Genomic DNA, 15,792 nt, shown 5'->3' on the forward strand with positions numbered 1-15,792 from the left:
AATAGGCCCCTTTATTAAATTTGTCTATTTTAAAAAAGATTTACGAGATTTGAGCATCGGAAAACTACAATCGCCCTAATTGTTTATAAAAAGAATACCTTTAACATTGAATATGCACCTTATATGTCATAGTTCACGTACTCCATAAACAATACACATTAAAGTGCATAGCATGCATAGTTTCCAATGTTAATACGTATTATCGTATGAAATTCACAAATAAAACATTAATGGCATTAAGCAACATGAAATGCAAATATTTCAGTAACCATATTATTGTCGAGTCGTAAATGTTTGTGTATACACTTGAATCAATGATTATTCTAAGTTACAATACAACTTCAATAGTGTGTTCTATACAAAATACATGATACTTTTATTAGATTCTTAGAATTAGGTTTTATATAAGTTTGAATTATCGTTATGACTACTGTTAGTCTTTTTATATTAATTTGACAATTGTGATCTTTCCTAACTTTTTTTGTATCTTTTTTTTTAATTTAAAGTTGTAGAAAAGAGTAAAAGAGACTCTTATTATCTAAAATCATGAAAATAACAAATGTGGATTGAAAATAAATAAACAAATAAATGATCTATTCAACCATAAAACAACATTAGCTAAGACATAGTTATTTTAGCTGATTGGTAAGCAAAACATTTTAAACAATTAATTTGAGTGGAAAATTTGTTTTCCTTTTCATTGATGTTTCACCATAATGCTGTTTATGGTATATTTATAGTTCTAACATATGCTAATTATGATAGTTTGTTGAATATATTAAATACATTGCAGTTTAAACATTTGCTAATTTTATTTTTTCTTTACCTTTGGGTATCTTATAATTGCAGCCTTACTCTTCTAAAATAATAATTTATAGTAAAATAAGGTTGAGAAATAAAGTCAATGCAACAATCGTTACAAATCTGAAGACAAAAAATGTCCTTTTACATGCCAATAGTTCGAGATATCTATAGAAATTCTTTAGATAAATTTCTTCTGGATTTTCCATATAATAGTAACCTCTCTGTTAATGATCTTTGACAATTGAATAGGTAATAAACTTTAAAATGACAATCTTACGAAGAACCAGTTTTATCCGTTTGACATCTCTACGTTTAATATGCTCTTTTAAATACTATGTAAATGGTTCCGACGGTGTTTCACTTTCTTCCTCCTAACACACTCTACACGTACACTGAATTTAGTAAACATCTATGGACGTAACTACAAAATGTATTTCTTGGTATCTATGATGAGTTTATTCTATTCTTTTTATTTTTCAATTTCCCTTTCGAATTCTTCTTTCGTCCTTTTCTTCTTCTCTTCTGTTTGCTATTTTTATTTTGTTTTAATTCTTTGGCATTTGTGGGCAAATGTTTGATTTTTCTCAACGTTTTTTGCAACTGTTTAGTCAATGTCTTTACTTCTTCTAACTCTGTTAATTGCTGTTCTAACTTCGTTACTCTACTTCGTAAGAAGATGAATTCTTCGTATGTTAAAGTGATATTTTTACCTAAAATCATAATTCTAAAACATATAAGCATGCATGATTTTGCAACAATTCATTACTTAATAGACAATCATGACCTAATCATTGGTTTTTTTTCTAATTAGCTAGAAACCAAAAATAGTATATCAAATCATTGATGATTAATGGTTGATAAAACAACAAATCCCCAAAACGTCAGTTTAAAAGAAGTCCGAGTCCGATCTCAGTATGGTAACAAAAGAAACTACACAAATTGACAATGATACATAAGTTAACATATGACTACTATCAGTTACTGACATGCCAGCTCTAGACTTCAATTTAACTGATTGAAAGATTATGTCTAAATCATATGAATACAAAGCACTATCTCTTCCGTTGGGGGTGAAGTATTATACCATAATAAATTATATGAGAAGAAATATCCTGTATAATGCCAACATCCACTTTTAGAACAGTTTGCTTGGTGTTAAATAGTTCATCGAAACTTACTTACTATACTCTGGTCAGCGGCATGAAATCGTCCTATATTTATGTGAACAGCAGTAGAAATGCCTGGTCGTTCAAAATTTCGCGAATCAATATATTCAAAGACAACATTTACCTCCAGTCTTTCATTAGTAAAGTTTTACTATCACTTTAAAGCTGCTGAATTTAGATTCCAAACACAAAACAGATATAGTATACTTATCATCGCTTCCATTTCTGTTAGATTTGATATTCTAGAATCGATGTCATATATTCATTAAAACAAAACTATCAGCAATTTTACCTGCATTTTCTGTTAATTGCTCTAGAGGTTTGATATCTTGCAGATTAACTTTCTTCCTTGCCTTACAAGATATGTCTTTAGCTGTAGAACCGTTATCAGCAATTTCTTGAGACCCAAAACACCTAAAAACACAAACAATATTGTTTAGAGAACTTGAACATATATCTGTACAATCTTATAAAAAGATATATGTCTTTTAAAGTATTGCTGAAATAATAAAGGATTATGCTAATGATACACCTTGCAAGTACTTCAAAACCTTTCTCACATCAAAGAATATATATTAGCTTAAACGATAATTCACATATTCATAAAAGGATAACTTTCCCAAAACAGAGTTATAAATTGCAATGTGTAATAATGAAATAGCATTTCCGAGTACCTCAGTTAATCTAAAGTTATGGCGGGTCTTTATTAAGATGTTTTGTTATTGTTGTTTTAGGATTTCATAATTTTTAATTTTGGTCATGGTATTGCTTAAATTTTATTGGCCTTTTCGAATACTTGTTGTTGTTGACACATGATCAGATTGATGTTGTTTGGCGACTTAGAGCGGAAGCCGAGTCAAATATGTCCATATTTTGTCGATTGTGAAGTAAATAAAACTGATTCCAGGAATAACTTTAAAAAAACTTTTAAATGTGGTAAAATGCTTTTTAAATTGACCTAGACTTACTAGCTATCATTGTACATTGTTCGTCGTTTGAAGTTATATATACATATATTTTTTACTGAATACTTGCATTGTTTTCTTCCTACATATGTGTTCATCGCTAGCTTCCGGTTTGAAAAAGCCTTCAGCACATGATCCACATTGCCCTGTATTAAAAACAACATCAATTAAAGGTCTGAAAGGCAAAAACCTCTGAACAATTTTCTGGAACTTCAGCACGGACACAACCTATGTAATGTCTTAAAAGTGCAGTAGAGAACACTCCGTTTTGTATATAAAAAAATGACGTTATTTTGAATTATGACTTCCCACATGAAACCCCTATTTTGGTCGAACACATTACAAATCTACAGGTGAGAAGAGTCAGACAATGGCACTTTAGACCATAGCTTATTCCTGAGTTTTCTATGTTGTGTCATGAGTACTATTGTTTGTCTGTTTGTCTTTTGTCATTTTTAGCGATGGCGTTGCCAGTTTATTCTAGATTTATGAGTTGGACTGTCCCTCTGATATCTTTCATCCCTCTTTTAAGCTTACACAATTCGTAACGTTAAAGCTCTAGTGTGTTTAAGTGACTTGGTCAATCTAAAAGACTCAAAATATAAAATTCGGTAAGGTTATAAACTTCGCATATCACAGAGAAGAACAAATGCATACGGTAAGAGATCATTTAGATATGCAGTCGCTTCACTCGGAATAGCTTGAAGATCACTTTTGGACTGATAATAGCTTTGTGATTTTAAAACATGTAGTTGGGGTTTTTTTTCAATTTTAAGAATTTAATTCAGTCCTGGAGCGGTTCAAACTACCGCTACCTGGCTTGCAACTAATTTATATCTGTTTATGTAAATTTGCTCATATATGTTAAACCAAGTCTTGTACATTTAAAATCCAAATGTTGTGTATGCCATGCATGTTGATATTATTGTTTTCATGTGATGTTTTTGTTATTATATTCCATTAGACGCTTTCTACATCTTGTGATGTATAGTTTTAAAAATGACGAGTCCAAATAAAAATGTTCTTATCTTATTTTAAAAACAATTTAAGCCTTTCAAACATATTTCAAAGAATGGCATAAGTTTTGAGTTATAAAACAATAATCGTTCTTGATAGTCATGAAGGATAAGGATTGTTTGTGTTCGGTTGTATACTCATGAAAAAACATTTTTATATGTATTTTTCTAGTAACATGTTTAGATTTTTTCTGAAACTTTTATAAGTCTTTTATGCTGTATACTCTAAACTTACCGTTATTTTTAAGTTCAAATCCCGGACTGGAACAGGAAACATGGGATAGTAAACAGTTGTTATAATCACTTCCGTAGTAACCACGTCTTCTATCACAAACACAAGCATCTTTTTCTAAAATAACTTCAGCTTTAAAGAAAAAGGTTAAAACTCAAGAGGCCTTGTTAATAAACTGTTTGTATAGAGGTTTAATCTTATAACAGATTAATGGGTCATGTCCAATGAAACGATATAAGTGATTAAAATGTAATCATAAAAATAAACATATGCGAAAAAGAGAAGAAGGGAATGTTAATTATATAATCAGTTCTTTTAGGCTTTTGATACGTCTGACGCGCTCTCATCTTCACATTACATTGGTCGATTCAAAACTTTTCAAAAGCCAAATTCAATACGAACTCGAGACTAAATATGATTGATACGAACAATCAAGAGTATGGAGTATCAAACAAAAACAACAAGATGTCGTTCTAAAAGAAACAATAAGTTAAGGCACCATTCAAATAAAAATAACAATTTATGCTGCATAAATACTTTTTTCAATGCATTGCTACTTTTGAAAATGGTATACATAGTGTAGTCATTATTAAAAAATATCTTTAAATATCATTTCTACAAATATATAGAGTTCATTCACCCTTTCCTTTCAGGCATTTTGGACCTTCACTTATCGAAAAGACATTATCGAAGTTTAAATAGACGACTAACGTGCTATAGGCCTTGAAATATAGATGTCCGTAACATTCAAAATAACTGATTTTAGACGCTCTTTTTGTCTGATTTCAAACTTGGACACTAGTTATTTGTCTAAATCGTTTTCGATCAATCAGCAACCTAAACCTAAACAAGGGAAAATTCATTGAACTACCAATGCTAGCTTGATCTGGTATACCCTTAACCGAGGCCGATAGAGCAAAGGGGGTAAAAAAGGGGGGGTTGGCACAAACATTCTTTTAAAAACAATTTCATAGGTTTTCTTTTTAAAATTGAAAGTAAAGTTAAGTTAAGTTACATTCAATATAGGAAATTTTTTTTCAACTCCGGCAGTGAGATTCGAACTCTCAATCTTGTCGCTTTGGGATAGATCAGCGTAACCCTGCGCCACTGGCATTGTAATGAATTTATTGAAATTTAAGTACTTAAGTCTACTACTACTACTTACTATCTGCATGTCAGTAAATGGCGATGGAACAATTCTAAATGCCCCCAAAAAATCTTGAAATTAGCTTTTCCGGTAACGTGTACCGGTGTGAAAGGGAAGAGGTTAAAAGAAAAAAATTTCCGCGATCAATTGTGACGAAAACAAATTTAGGGTAAATTTGCTACATTGATTATTGTGAACAAATGAATTATTTGCATTGTTTAAGTTGACAGACACATTCATTTTTGTAAACAAAGACATACGTAAGATAACCAGATGCTCCATAGGGCGCAGCTTTATACGACCGCAGAGGTTAGGGTTGGGACAAGTATGGACACAACATTCAAGCTAGATTCAGCTATAAATTTGGATTGTGATTAAATAGTTGACACAGCAAAGGTTTATGACACAGAATGAATGTGGTCTAATGACTTTAAAACAATTTTTTTGCCCTTGAGCAGTTCACTTTGCTGTTGAATATTAATCCTCTCAAAAACATGTTTGAAGAAATTTTCTCTTTATTTTTGAAATTTGAAATGAGAACAAATTGCCCCCTTCCCCCAATTATTTTTTTTTCACATCCCCCTTTCCCTTATTCCAAAAACTGATCTCATTTTCAAATTTCTAATGGAGTTTGCGAAAATAACTACACATTTAAATACATCATAAAATATTAAAATGTTAAAAAAAAAAGTGCTTGTTATCACTGAATGGTAAAGATTGTTTTAATTTATCAGTTGGTAGTTAAAGTTAATAAATATTGTATATTGTATAAAACAATAATTTAAGTTGATTCAACTACTATTCTGGACAAAGAAAGATAAGTCCAATTGAAAATTTCTTGCTATTGCGCAAAATTGTGTAATTAGGCTTTTCTTGTTATTGCGCAATACTGTGCAATTGAAAATACTTGCTATTGCACAAAACTGTGAGATTGAAGATTTCATGCTATTGCGCAATACTGTGCAATTGAAAATTTCTTGCTATTGCACAATACTGTGCAATTGAAGATTTCTTGCTATTGCTGAATACCGTGCAATTGAAAATTTCTTGCTATTGCACAAAACTTAATATAATAATTTTGGATCCTGATTTGGACCAACTTGAAAACTGGGCCCATAATCAAAAATCTAAGTACATGTTTAGATTCGGTATATCAAAGAAGCCCAAGAATTCATTTTTTGATAAAATCAAACTAAGTTTAATTTTGGACTCTTTGAACCTTAATGGAGACCAATTTGAAAACAGGAACAAAGATTAAGAACCTACATACACAGTTAGATTCGGCATATCAAAGAACCCCAGTTATTCAATTTTTGATGAAATCAAACAAAGTTTAATTTTGGACCCCAATTTGAACCAACTTGAAAACTGGACCAATAATCAAAATTCTAAGTACTTTTTTAGATTCAGCATATCAAAGAACCCCAAAGATTCAATTTTTGTTATTCAAACTAAGTTTAATTTTGGACTCTTTGGACCTTAATGTAGACCAATTTGAAAACAGGACCAAAAATTAAGAACCTACATAAACAGTTAAACAAACAACGTTTAATTTTGGATCCTTTGGGCCCTTATTCCTAAACTGTTTGGACCAAAACTCCATAAATCTATCCAAACCTTCCTTTTATGGTCATAAACCTTATGTTTACATTTCATAGATTGAAATTTACTTTAACTAAAGTTATAGGTCGAAAACCAAGAAAATGCTTATTTGGGCCCTTTTTGTCCCCTAATTCCTAAACTGTTGGGACCAAAACTCCAAAAATCAATCTCAACCTTCCTCATGTGGTCATATCCCTTGTTTTAAGTTTTCAAAGATTTCTTTTTACTTATACTAAAGTTATAGTGTGAAAACCAAATGTATTCGGACGACGACGACGATGCCAACTTGATACCAATATACGACCAAAACATTTTCAATTATCAAAGAGATTGCCGATGTGTGTTTTCTATCATATCTGAGTTTTCGTCAAATGATTTGTCATACAGGCTCATCAGAAATACCAATGTTATAATTTGGTACGGCAGGCAGTTGAACAAAAAACCCAACACTAGTTTTCTCGTTTGAAGGCCATTTTGGACCCAGATAGATAATTATACCACATCTCCTTTTCATTTTAACAACACAAAGAATTAAAGTAGTAATTTTAGCTAGTAACTTTTGACTTACGTTGCTCACATGTAGGTTTCGGTATACATGGATCTATGATATTGGTCATTTCAGCAGTATTGATAATGTCTAAATGGTATGTGCTTTCCGGGCAGTTCCTACAGGTATCGTGACCATTATGGTTATCACAAAAATCATATTTTTGAGCTGAAAAAGATAGATGTAGTAATTTTAAGTAATTTTTTCAAACTTGGGTATCAGTTTAATCGTTTCAGCTAGCATAATACAGAAAATCTGTTGAAAGTGATAGCAGTGTGGAAACAACACATATTGTGGAAGCACTCCTCAGTTAGGTGTGTAGCATCACATTTTACCCCGACGGATATTACAAATAGGAAAGCTAACGTTTAATCAAATTCATTTGGATAGCCTTAGATTGATATAACCTTGATAATTGGTTTGTATGAACATCAATATTTTGTAATGTATGTAATTTTGGTTACTATCTATAAGACAATCGTTATTGTCATATCCATGGATTGATAAAAAAAATATTATGATATATCTTGTATCCTATTTTTTGTTGCAAAACCCTTCTTATATAATGTTACGAAAATATGAGCTGAAATACATGTACACCCACTTTGGTTTCATTATTTAGCAGATTAATGTTGATAGTTTCAGATAAGGTAACACTCATAGGGATTGAAATTCTAGTTGAACCAAATGTTTTGAGAATATTTGACATTTTCATGCCCCTTTTACACTATAAAGTAAATAATTACAGAATGTTGCAATGGATAAACAATAAAGAAATAATTTTTAACATTTTGAACTTTTGAAAATCGAATCTATGGAAGATATTGATGACATCGATATGCACAAACAGTTGCTTAATTTTTAAGGAAGCCAGGAAATTCCAAAGTCTTGAAATCAAGCGACCGATTATTTGTTTAACTTTAATGAATTTATCATTGCATTACACTACAAAAATTATCAAAAATAAATACTTATACACAATTTGCAAACATGTAATAAACCGTCTCCAAAGATTAATAGACAAACCTTGTTGGCATATCACTGTGTTACAGCATATATAATCCCCAGACAATGACAGCCTCGTGACCTGTCCTGCACTACAAGCTTTCGGGAAACCATTAATTATCTGGAAAATATATTTTAAATGTCATCTTGTATCTTGATGAATCAATCATTATAGCGAGCTAAGATAACTTGAAATCAGATCTTCCTGTGAAAATGTTAGAATATTTTTCCGATTTAAACAAAAAATCTGTCCTGCACTACAAGCTTTCGGGAAAACATTTATAATCTGAAAAATATATTAACAATGTCATATGTTATTGTGAGTAATCAAGCATTTTAGCGAGTTTAGATAACTTAAAATTGGATATTTTCTTGCAAAAATGATACGATTTAAAAAAAAACGTAGATTGTATCGATATCTGAATGTCTCAGTTACTAAAACAAATTTCTCTCGTGGTTAAGTGTTATCAAACTAAAATGCATTCGTACGATCTGAAAAGGGAAATGTTTCAAAAAGGTATATTTATTCTATAGATCAATTTCTCACAATGCATATTGCTGTTGATAACTGTCAGACTACTATTTCAATAATTATTCATGTAGTATTACGTACGAATGAACGGATTGACTGACTAATATAAGTGACTATACAATTATAAACAGTATAAAATCTTAAGTATCTCAAAATGACTGAAGAACCATGAAGCACTGCATGTGAAAAAAGCGACAGGTTGATATAGCAGATATCGCACGTATTTTCATGGTTGTAGCATTAATAGGTTAATACAAGAGTTGTTTAGTTGGTTTTTTTTATCTAATTTTCTGGGCCATATTCTAGTATATAGCGCTTTTGCCGATTGGGTCATTATGGTAAGACAATTGACCAACACAACTTAAATTATTCGTGAGCAGTTGATGTGTACTTTCCAATGTCTTTACTCACAAAACACTTTCAACACATCACGCATGTTGTTGCTATTTGGAACCTTCTACTAAGTATACACATTATTATACGAGTGCAAGATGGCATGCTTTCAATATAGGCACATGTAATAGTTTGAGCTAGTTTGGTTCACACATCGTTGTCATTATTATGAAGTTGTTGCGACTGTCATACAAGTGGGAGGTCTAACTAGCTATCAAACGAGGTTTTATCCATAATGTTTTACATAAGAAAATGCCTGAATCAAGTCAGGAATATGACAGTTGTTATCCATTGGTTTGATATGTTTGAGCATTTGATTTTATTATTTGATTAGGGACTTTCCGTTTTGAATTATCCTCGGAGTTCGGTATTTTTGTTGTTTAACTTTTGAGTTGTAGTTTTCCCTTCCATATTTTATATATCAAGGTATCATCCTTATGCAGACGTCCCGAATTTAACCATATTTCTAGCAATAACTTATTGTAATATCTAAACAATTTCAGAATTATTTTTTATGATTTTTTCATCTTTTGAATCATGTTATATAACTAACGTGTCGGACCTATCGCGCATCCTTATAGATAGTAAGATAACCAAAAAACGAACACCAAGGAAAATTCAAAACAGGAAGACCCTTATCTAATGGCAAAATCAAAAGTATAATCTATTTATACGTAATTTTTATGTAAAGGGAAATAATTCAATCTGAACCATGTTCCATATTATATTCAAGATATTGTATTTCTTTCACACGTCTGTTTTTATTCATGCTTTATAATACTTCAAATTGTTCTTTTTTACTATAATTCCTCACATTAGGCCATTAGTGGAATAAAATATGTAAAATAAACTTTATACCGTACGATACGTCAGACAAGTATTGTTTATGTCGATATATTGGACGTATGTTCTAAAAATACTTATGATGTGGGCAGTATCGTGATACATATAGCATGGCAAAGGGATAGTATTATTTAAAGAAACATCAGTAATAATTCAGCATCAGGCAAGATTATTGTCAATTTAGGTCACCGGGTAGTTCAATATTGTACAACAGTCCAAAAGAAATTCTTTTTTCATGATGATACCTTCTTCGATAGTAAATGTTTTTATTTGAGTAACAAAAAAATGAAAGTAAAGGTGACTTTCAAATCACATCACAAGGGTATAAATTAGGTAGTGTTACGGGTTTTTTTCTACTGTAAAACACATGATGCCACATATATCTATGTTTTAACTGAATATATACTAGTATCTGATTTCACTTACATCTAATTTCGTCAATTGAACAAAAAAAATATAATCCTGGTACCTTTGTTAACTAACTACTTCTTAACTTCTTCTTATAGTTTATGTTTATTCAAATTGACAGATTTTATTCATTTTAAAAAAGAGTTTCAAGGAATTTAAAGTTTTTTGAAGTGTTATAAACACGATAAGACAAAAAAGTGTTTACCTATCCTATTCATTTACTTTAAATGCCTGCTTATATAAATATTTAAAACCTTTTCCAACGAATCATACACAAATTGCAGGTTTCTCTTTACATCAAAGTTAAAATAAAAATTCAATACAGTAAAGGATATCCCGACTACTTATTTTCGAGACATAACCGCCAAATACACATAGTTTGTCGTCTATGCAGAATATCGTAAACATCCTTATTACTTCAAATTTAATCAAAATCAAAATGATCCTTTCAGTAACCAGGGATTGGATTTCCATGGCATGACAGCTATATCTAATTGATATCAATGACATCGTTGTGTTATAATAATAAATCTAAAATGATGACGTCCTTCAAAAAAGCTTTGAGTTCACACCCGTGTTAAATATGAGTCCAATGCAATTAGTTTGTAACGATAATTTTCATAGGACGTTGACAAATATTTGATGGGTTATATTCCACGTTGTACCAGTCCGTAACTAAGAAAGCCACCATTTTGAATTCCGATTTAATTGGGGTATGTGATTTCCTTTAAAAAAAAAACCCAAGATAGTCACATTTTGAGCCTCAAAATCTTCTTTTGTCCATATTGAACCCATTTTCAAGCATACGAAAAGTAAAAATATGTTTACTTTTCATGTTTGACTTCCAAAAATAATCACAATGAATCGTAAACAAACGATGCTAAAATGTGGTATCAGCCAATTTTTTATACATATAAGACAAAAATATTTAAATACTTTATTGTAAATAAATAAAACATATGACTGATTCAGTTTGCTACGTTATTTTACGCCAATTTAATAGGGCGTTTATTTATGGGAACAGCAAATAATTGCCTCCACCTAGAGCACTTCGATTCAAATTGATTGCCGTATTTGTCCTATTAGAATTGAAATAATTCATTGAGGCTTGAAAATATCGTGATTTTACCACGGGTTGTGACGATATCTTACCCCTCGCTATCGCTCAAGGTCAAATATTAAGCATAAAGGGCCAACCCGTGGTAGGATCACGATATGTTAAGCCCCCATGAATTATTTCGTAACTATACATTGTATACGTACGATGCTGATAGATGAAATAAATAGTTTTGGTTGATCTTGGTTAATTAAACAAAAATTAGGGATATTTCAAATTCGGTTGATTGAGGGCAGTTTTAACTAGTGACAGAACCATAGCATTAAAACTGCATTCCATTGAAAATATGTTTGAAGGGATGATAAAAAGATAAAAAAAAAACTTGTAACAGTAAAAACGAATCCTATTAAAGATGTTTACCTTTACTTCAGCAACGATAACTATCAAACCCAGTAATCTCAAGTAACCCTTCATTCTTATCAGTTTCTGGAATAAACAAAGGTATATAATTAAGATTTCTTTTTTCTTTTTAACCAATGGAATGTAGACAACAGTACATATAAAGAATGCATCTTTCAAGTGTTTAATTACTTTGCAAAAGAAAACTAACAAAACAAAATCTAGAAATACGAGTTCTTATAGTATAACACGTCTATCTTTTTTACGTTGTTTTAAATACAAGTTCAAAATTTCATGTTATTAACTCTATCAATATAACTTATAAATAAAAATTTAACATCTAAATATTATATATAAACTATATATACTTGTTTTAACATGTTCAACTAGCATGAAAATGATTACGTATACGATATATATATATATATATATATGTTGTAGGGTTGTCACTGACTCAGACGTACTTATGAATATAATTATTTTCTGTGACTGTATCTTACATTAATTTGTAGGATCCTTTACTATAGATAATTTAGCTGATCTGTAACAATAACATCTTCATGCCTTATATATCATGTACTGTAGTACGCCGCTAGATTAAAACTGACGTGGAAAGGTAACATATGGCCACCGAAAGCTCTTTTTTTAGAGCCCAGGTGGTCGTGTGGTCTAGCGGGACGGCTGCAGTGCAGGCGATTTGGTGTCACGATATCACAGAAGCATGGGTTCGAATCCCGGCGAGGGAAAAACCAAAAATTTGCGAAAGCAAATTTACAGATCTTACATTGTTGGGTTGATGTTTAGACGAGTTGTATATATATATATATATATATATATAAGTTTGATGAAATTTCTCGACTTTCATTTTTTTTTCGGAAAATATTTAAGGTCTAATGTACAGACTTTAACAGACTTTCATATATCAAGTAGTTGAAATTAAATCTTAAGAATATAAACGAAACTGAAACATTTTCAAATATACTTGTCTTCTGATTAGTTTTCTAATGTATCCATAACATTTAATTTATCTATGTGGAATGAAAGTCATGCTTTGTAACTAATGAAAGAACACGTGGCATCATACTGTTTTATTTATATCTATATCTTTAAACATAATGTATTTTTACAAATATTTATATAATAAGAGGAAGTAAAAAATGTACTTCTCGCAGATAAAACATATAAAACTTTTAATTTAAAATGTTACAAAAGAGAACATTTACCTGAAGACTCCTGAAGAACTTTATGTCCAATCCTGTTCGAACGAAAGTATTTCAACATTACCATGATTACGGGAAAACCCATGTATATAAATAATACGGTTGATTTGTTTTTATCTTACCATAGTTCAAGTAGATATAGTAATTGAATCTTTGAACTAGATTAATTACAGAATTGAATGTATACATTTTTCAAGTGTCTGCCAACAAACAGATAGGCTTTTAGTAGTTATACTGCATCTTCTTTTCTGTAGGCTTGGTTATCCGCATTGTCATGCAATGGATTTTCCAATTTTATAAATAGATCATTACAAAATGCCGCCCCTCCCCTTGATTTACGTTCTTTTACAGTCAGTGAGCCTGAATATGCGCAATATATATGTCAATCATGTGTAACGTTCGTCCGTTTGATGTTTGTTCTACGTTATTTTTTATCTTAGTATCACTATGATTATTTGCTGATGATACAACTTTACATTTGTCATCTAAATCTGTTGTAAATTTAAATAATTATGTGTTTGAATACAGACTTAGACAATGTTATTAAATGGTGTAAAGAAAATGATATGACGATAAATAGCAAGAAATCAAAATCTATACATGTTGGATCAGACAGAAAACTGGTAAACTGTAATGAATGTTTATGTGTTTTATCGATTTTATCGTTTAATATCGCTTTAGATAATGTTGAAGTTGAAAAACTTCTCGGAATTCATATAAATAAAAAAAAAACTAGCATGGTCAATTCAAATTGATAAAATATACAACACTATTTCAACCAGACTATATTTGTTAAAAAGGTTGAAACGAATTTACCATTAAAGGGTCTTATTCTTTTTCACAATAGCTATATATTACCCATTATTAATTACTGTTGTGCAGTATGGGGTCTTACCACATACATTGATCTGGAGAGGATACATAAGCTCCAAAAACGTACTGCAAGATTAGTTTTATATGTTTCTTATGATTTTCCATCAACAGTAATGTTAAAAAAACTTGCATGCATGACTATATATATTTACGAGGATACACTATTTTCAAGCTGTGTTAATGTTTATGTGTATGAATGGTCTAGCACCTGATTATCTATCTATTAAATTTACTGCTTGTGCTGATCTTTACAATTATTGTCTGAGGTCGACAACATCAGGACTTCTTCATGTACAAAGACCTAATTCTGATTTTTTAAAAAGAACATTTAAATATTCTGGTCTTATTACCTGGAATAATTTACCAAATGATATTAAAGAAGTAGATAATTTAGATACATTTAAGACCAACTGTTCAAACTATTTTCTAACTGAACAGAATAAAAATGCACGAAACTAATGTATTTTTTTCTTCTTCTAATGAATGCATAATGTGTGCTTATTCAATATTTTAGCTGCTATATTTTATAGTTTTCTATTTGTATTAATAGTTTTTGAAGGCCTCATGGAAGATTAACATGTAATTGTTAAATGTGCTACCTTCGTTAAATAAAGAATTTTATTATAATTATAATTATTTAATTATCATATGAGCGATATTCCTTGTCAATGCCTTTTTAGTAGGTTTACAATTTATGCGGTTGATTAGTATTTGGTTATCAACATGATATTGTAATATCAAATAAATATCTTTTGTGTTGTCAATAATGTGGTCATTATTATATTTGAAACATTTAGATAATTTGCTGTTTTTCTATTGTTTAGAAATAGAAGACAAGCATTTTTTTTTAAATGATACAGTGACGTATCTATTTCAAAGTTTTAATTTGAATATTTTTCTTACTTAATTAACATAATTTGCATTGTTAGATTTGAATATGTTTTAGTAGAAATTTCGATTTATTCATAGAATTTATTTAAATAGTAAGTTATCTAGTCAATAAGCTAACGTCTACGCAATAAGTTAGAATTTGCTTGCAATCTTCAGACATCTTATGATGATTATTCAACCTATTGCCAAATATCATATCAGGAAACAAGTGACTTTTGAATTTTTGCTTTATATCTTCCATGCACAATGATAATTATATGAATTGTTGTTGATATAAAGTATTGTCTATAACAAAAACTAAATATTAATAATATACGACAATTTTACAAATCTTCAAGCACTTGTGTATTTGTTTATATGTATAACACAAATAACTGATATTTATTTGTGGTATTAAAAAAAACTGATATGTTTCAAAAAAGTGATTGTATCTAATAAAAGGATGGGGATTGACGATTCTATCTAAAAATTACTTGAGGAAAAATATCAATTTACTGATCGAGTTGGTTTTGTTCTGGTCACAAGTAGACAACTACAGATATGATTTTTTACACACTTCATCTTTTTTTCATATTATTTGTAAACCATACTGTTAAACATTTTGTTAAATGTCCTCATGGCTATGCAAATATTTCTCTTCATTGTACCAAACATGTACAAATTGTAACATTCAGAACAGGATTGTGGGAACG

The 15,792-nt window shown here is 30.2% G+C and overlaps 1 protein-coding gene across 1 annotated transcript; it reads right to left on the reverse strand.

Moving 5' to 3' along the window:
- Window positions 1-811: 811 nt before the first annotated feature.
- On the reverse strand, window positions 812-13,456 carry LOC134692494 (uncharacterized). Its single transcript, XM_063552949.1, has 9 exons — window positions 13,340-13,456; window positions 12,138-12,203; window positions 8,506-8,605; window positions 7,501-7,647; window positions 4,176-4,315; window positions 3,002-3,081; window positions 2,263-2,384; window positions 1,426-1,514; window positions 812-859 (listed from the first exon to the last, which is right to left on the reverse strand). The coding sequence occupies exons 2-9, from the start codon at window positions 12,189-12,191 to the stop codon at window positions 812-814; spliced, it is 780 nt and encodes a 259-aa protein (XP_063409019.1). The 5' UTR covers window positions 12,192-12,203; window positions 13,340-13,456.
- Between the last annotated feature and the right edge of the window lie 2,336 nt (window positions 13,457-15,792).

This window comes from Mytilus trossulus, chromosome 12 (assembly GCF_036588685.1).
Source record: "Mytilus trossulus isolate FHL-02 chromosome 12, PNRI_Mtr1.1.1.hap1, whole genome shotgun sequence".
Lineage (NCBI taxonomy): Eukaryota > Metazoa > Mollusca > Bivalvia > Mytilida > Mytilidae > Mytilus > Mytilus trossulus.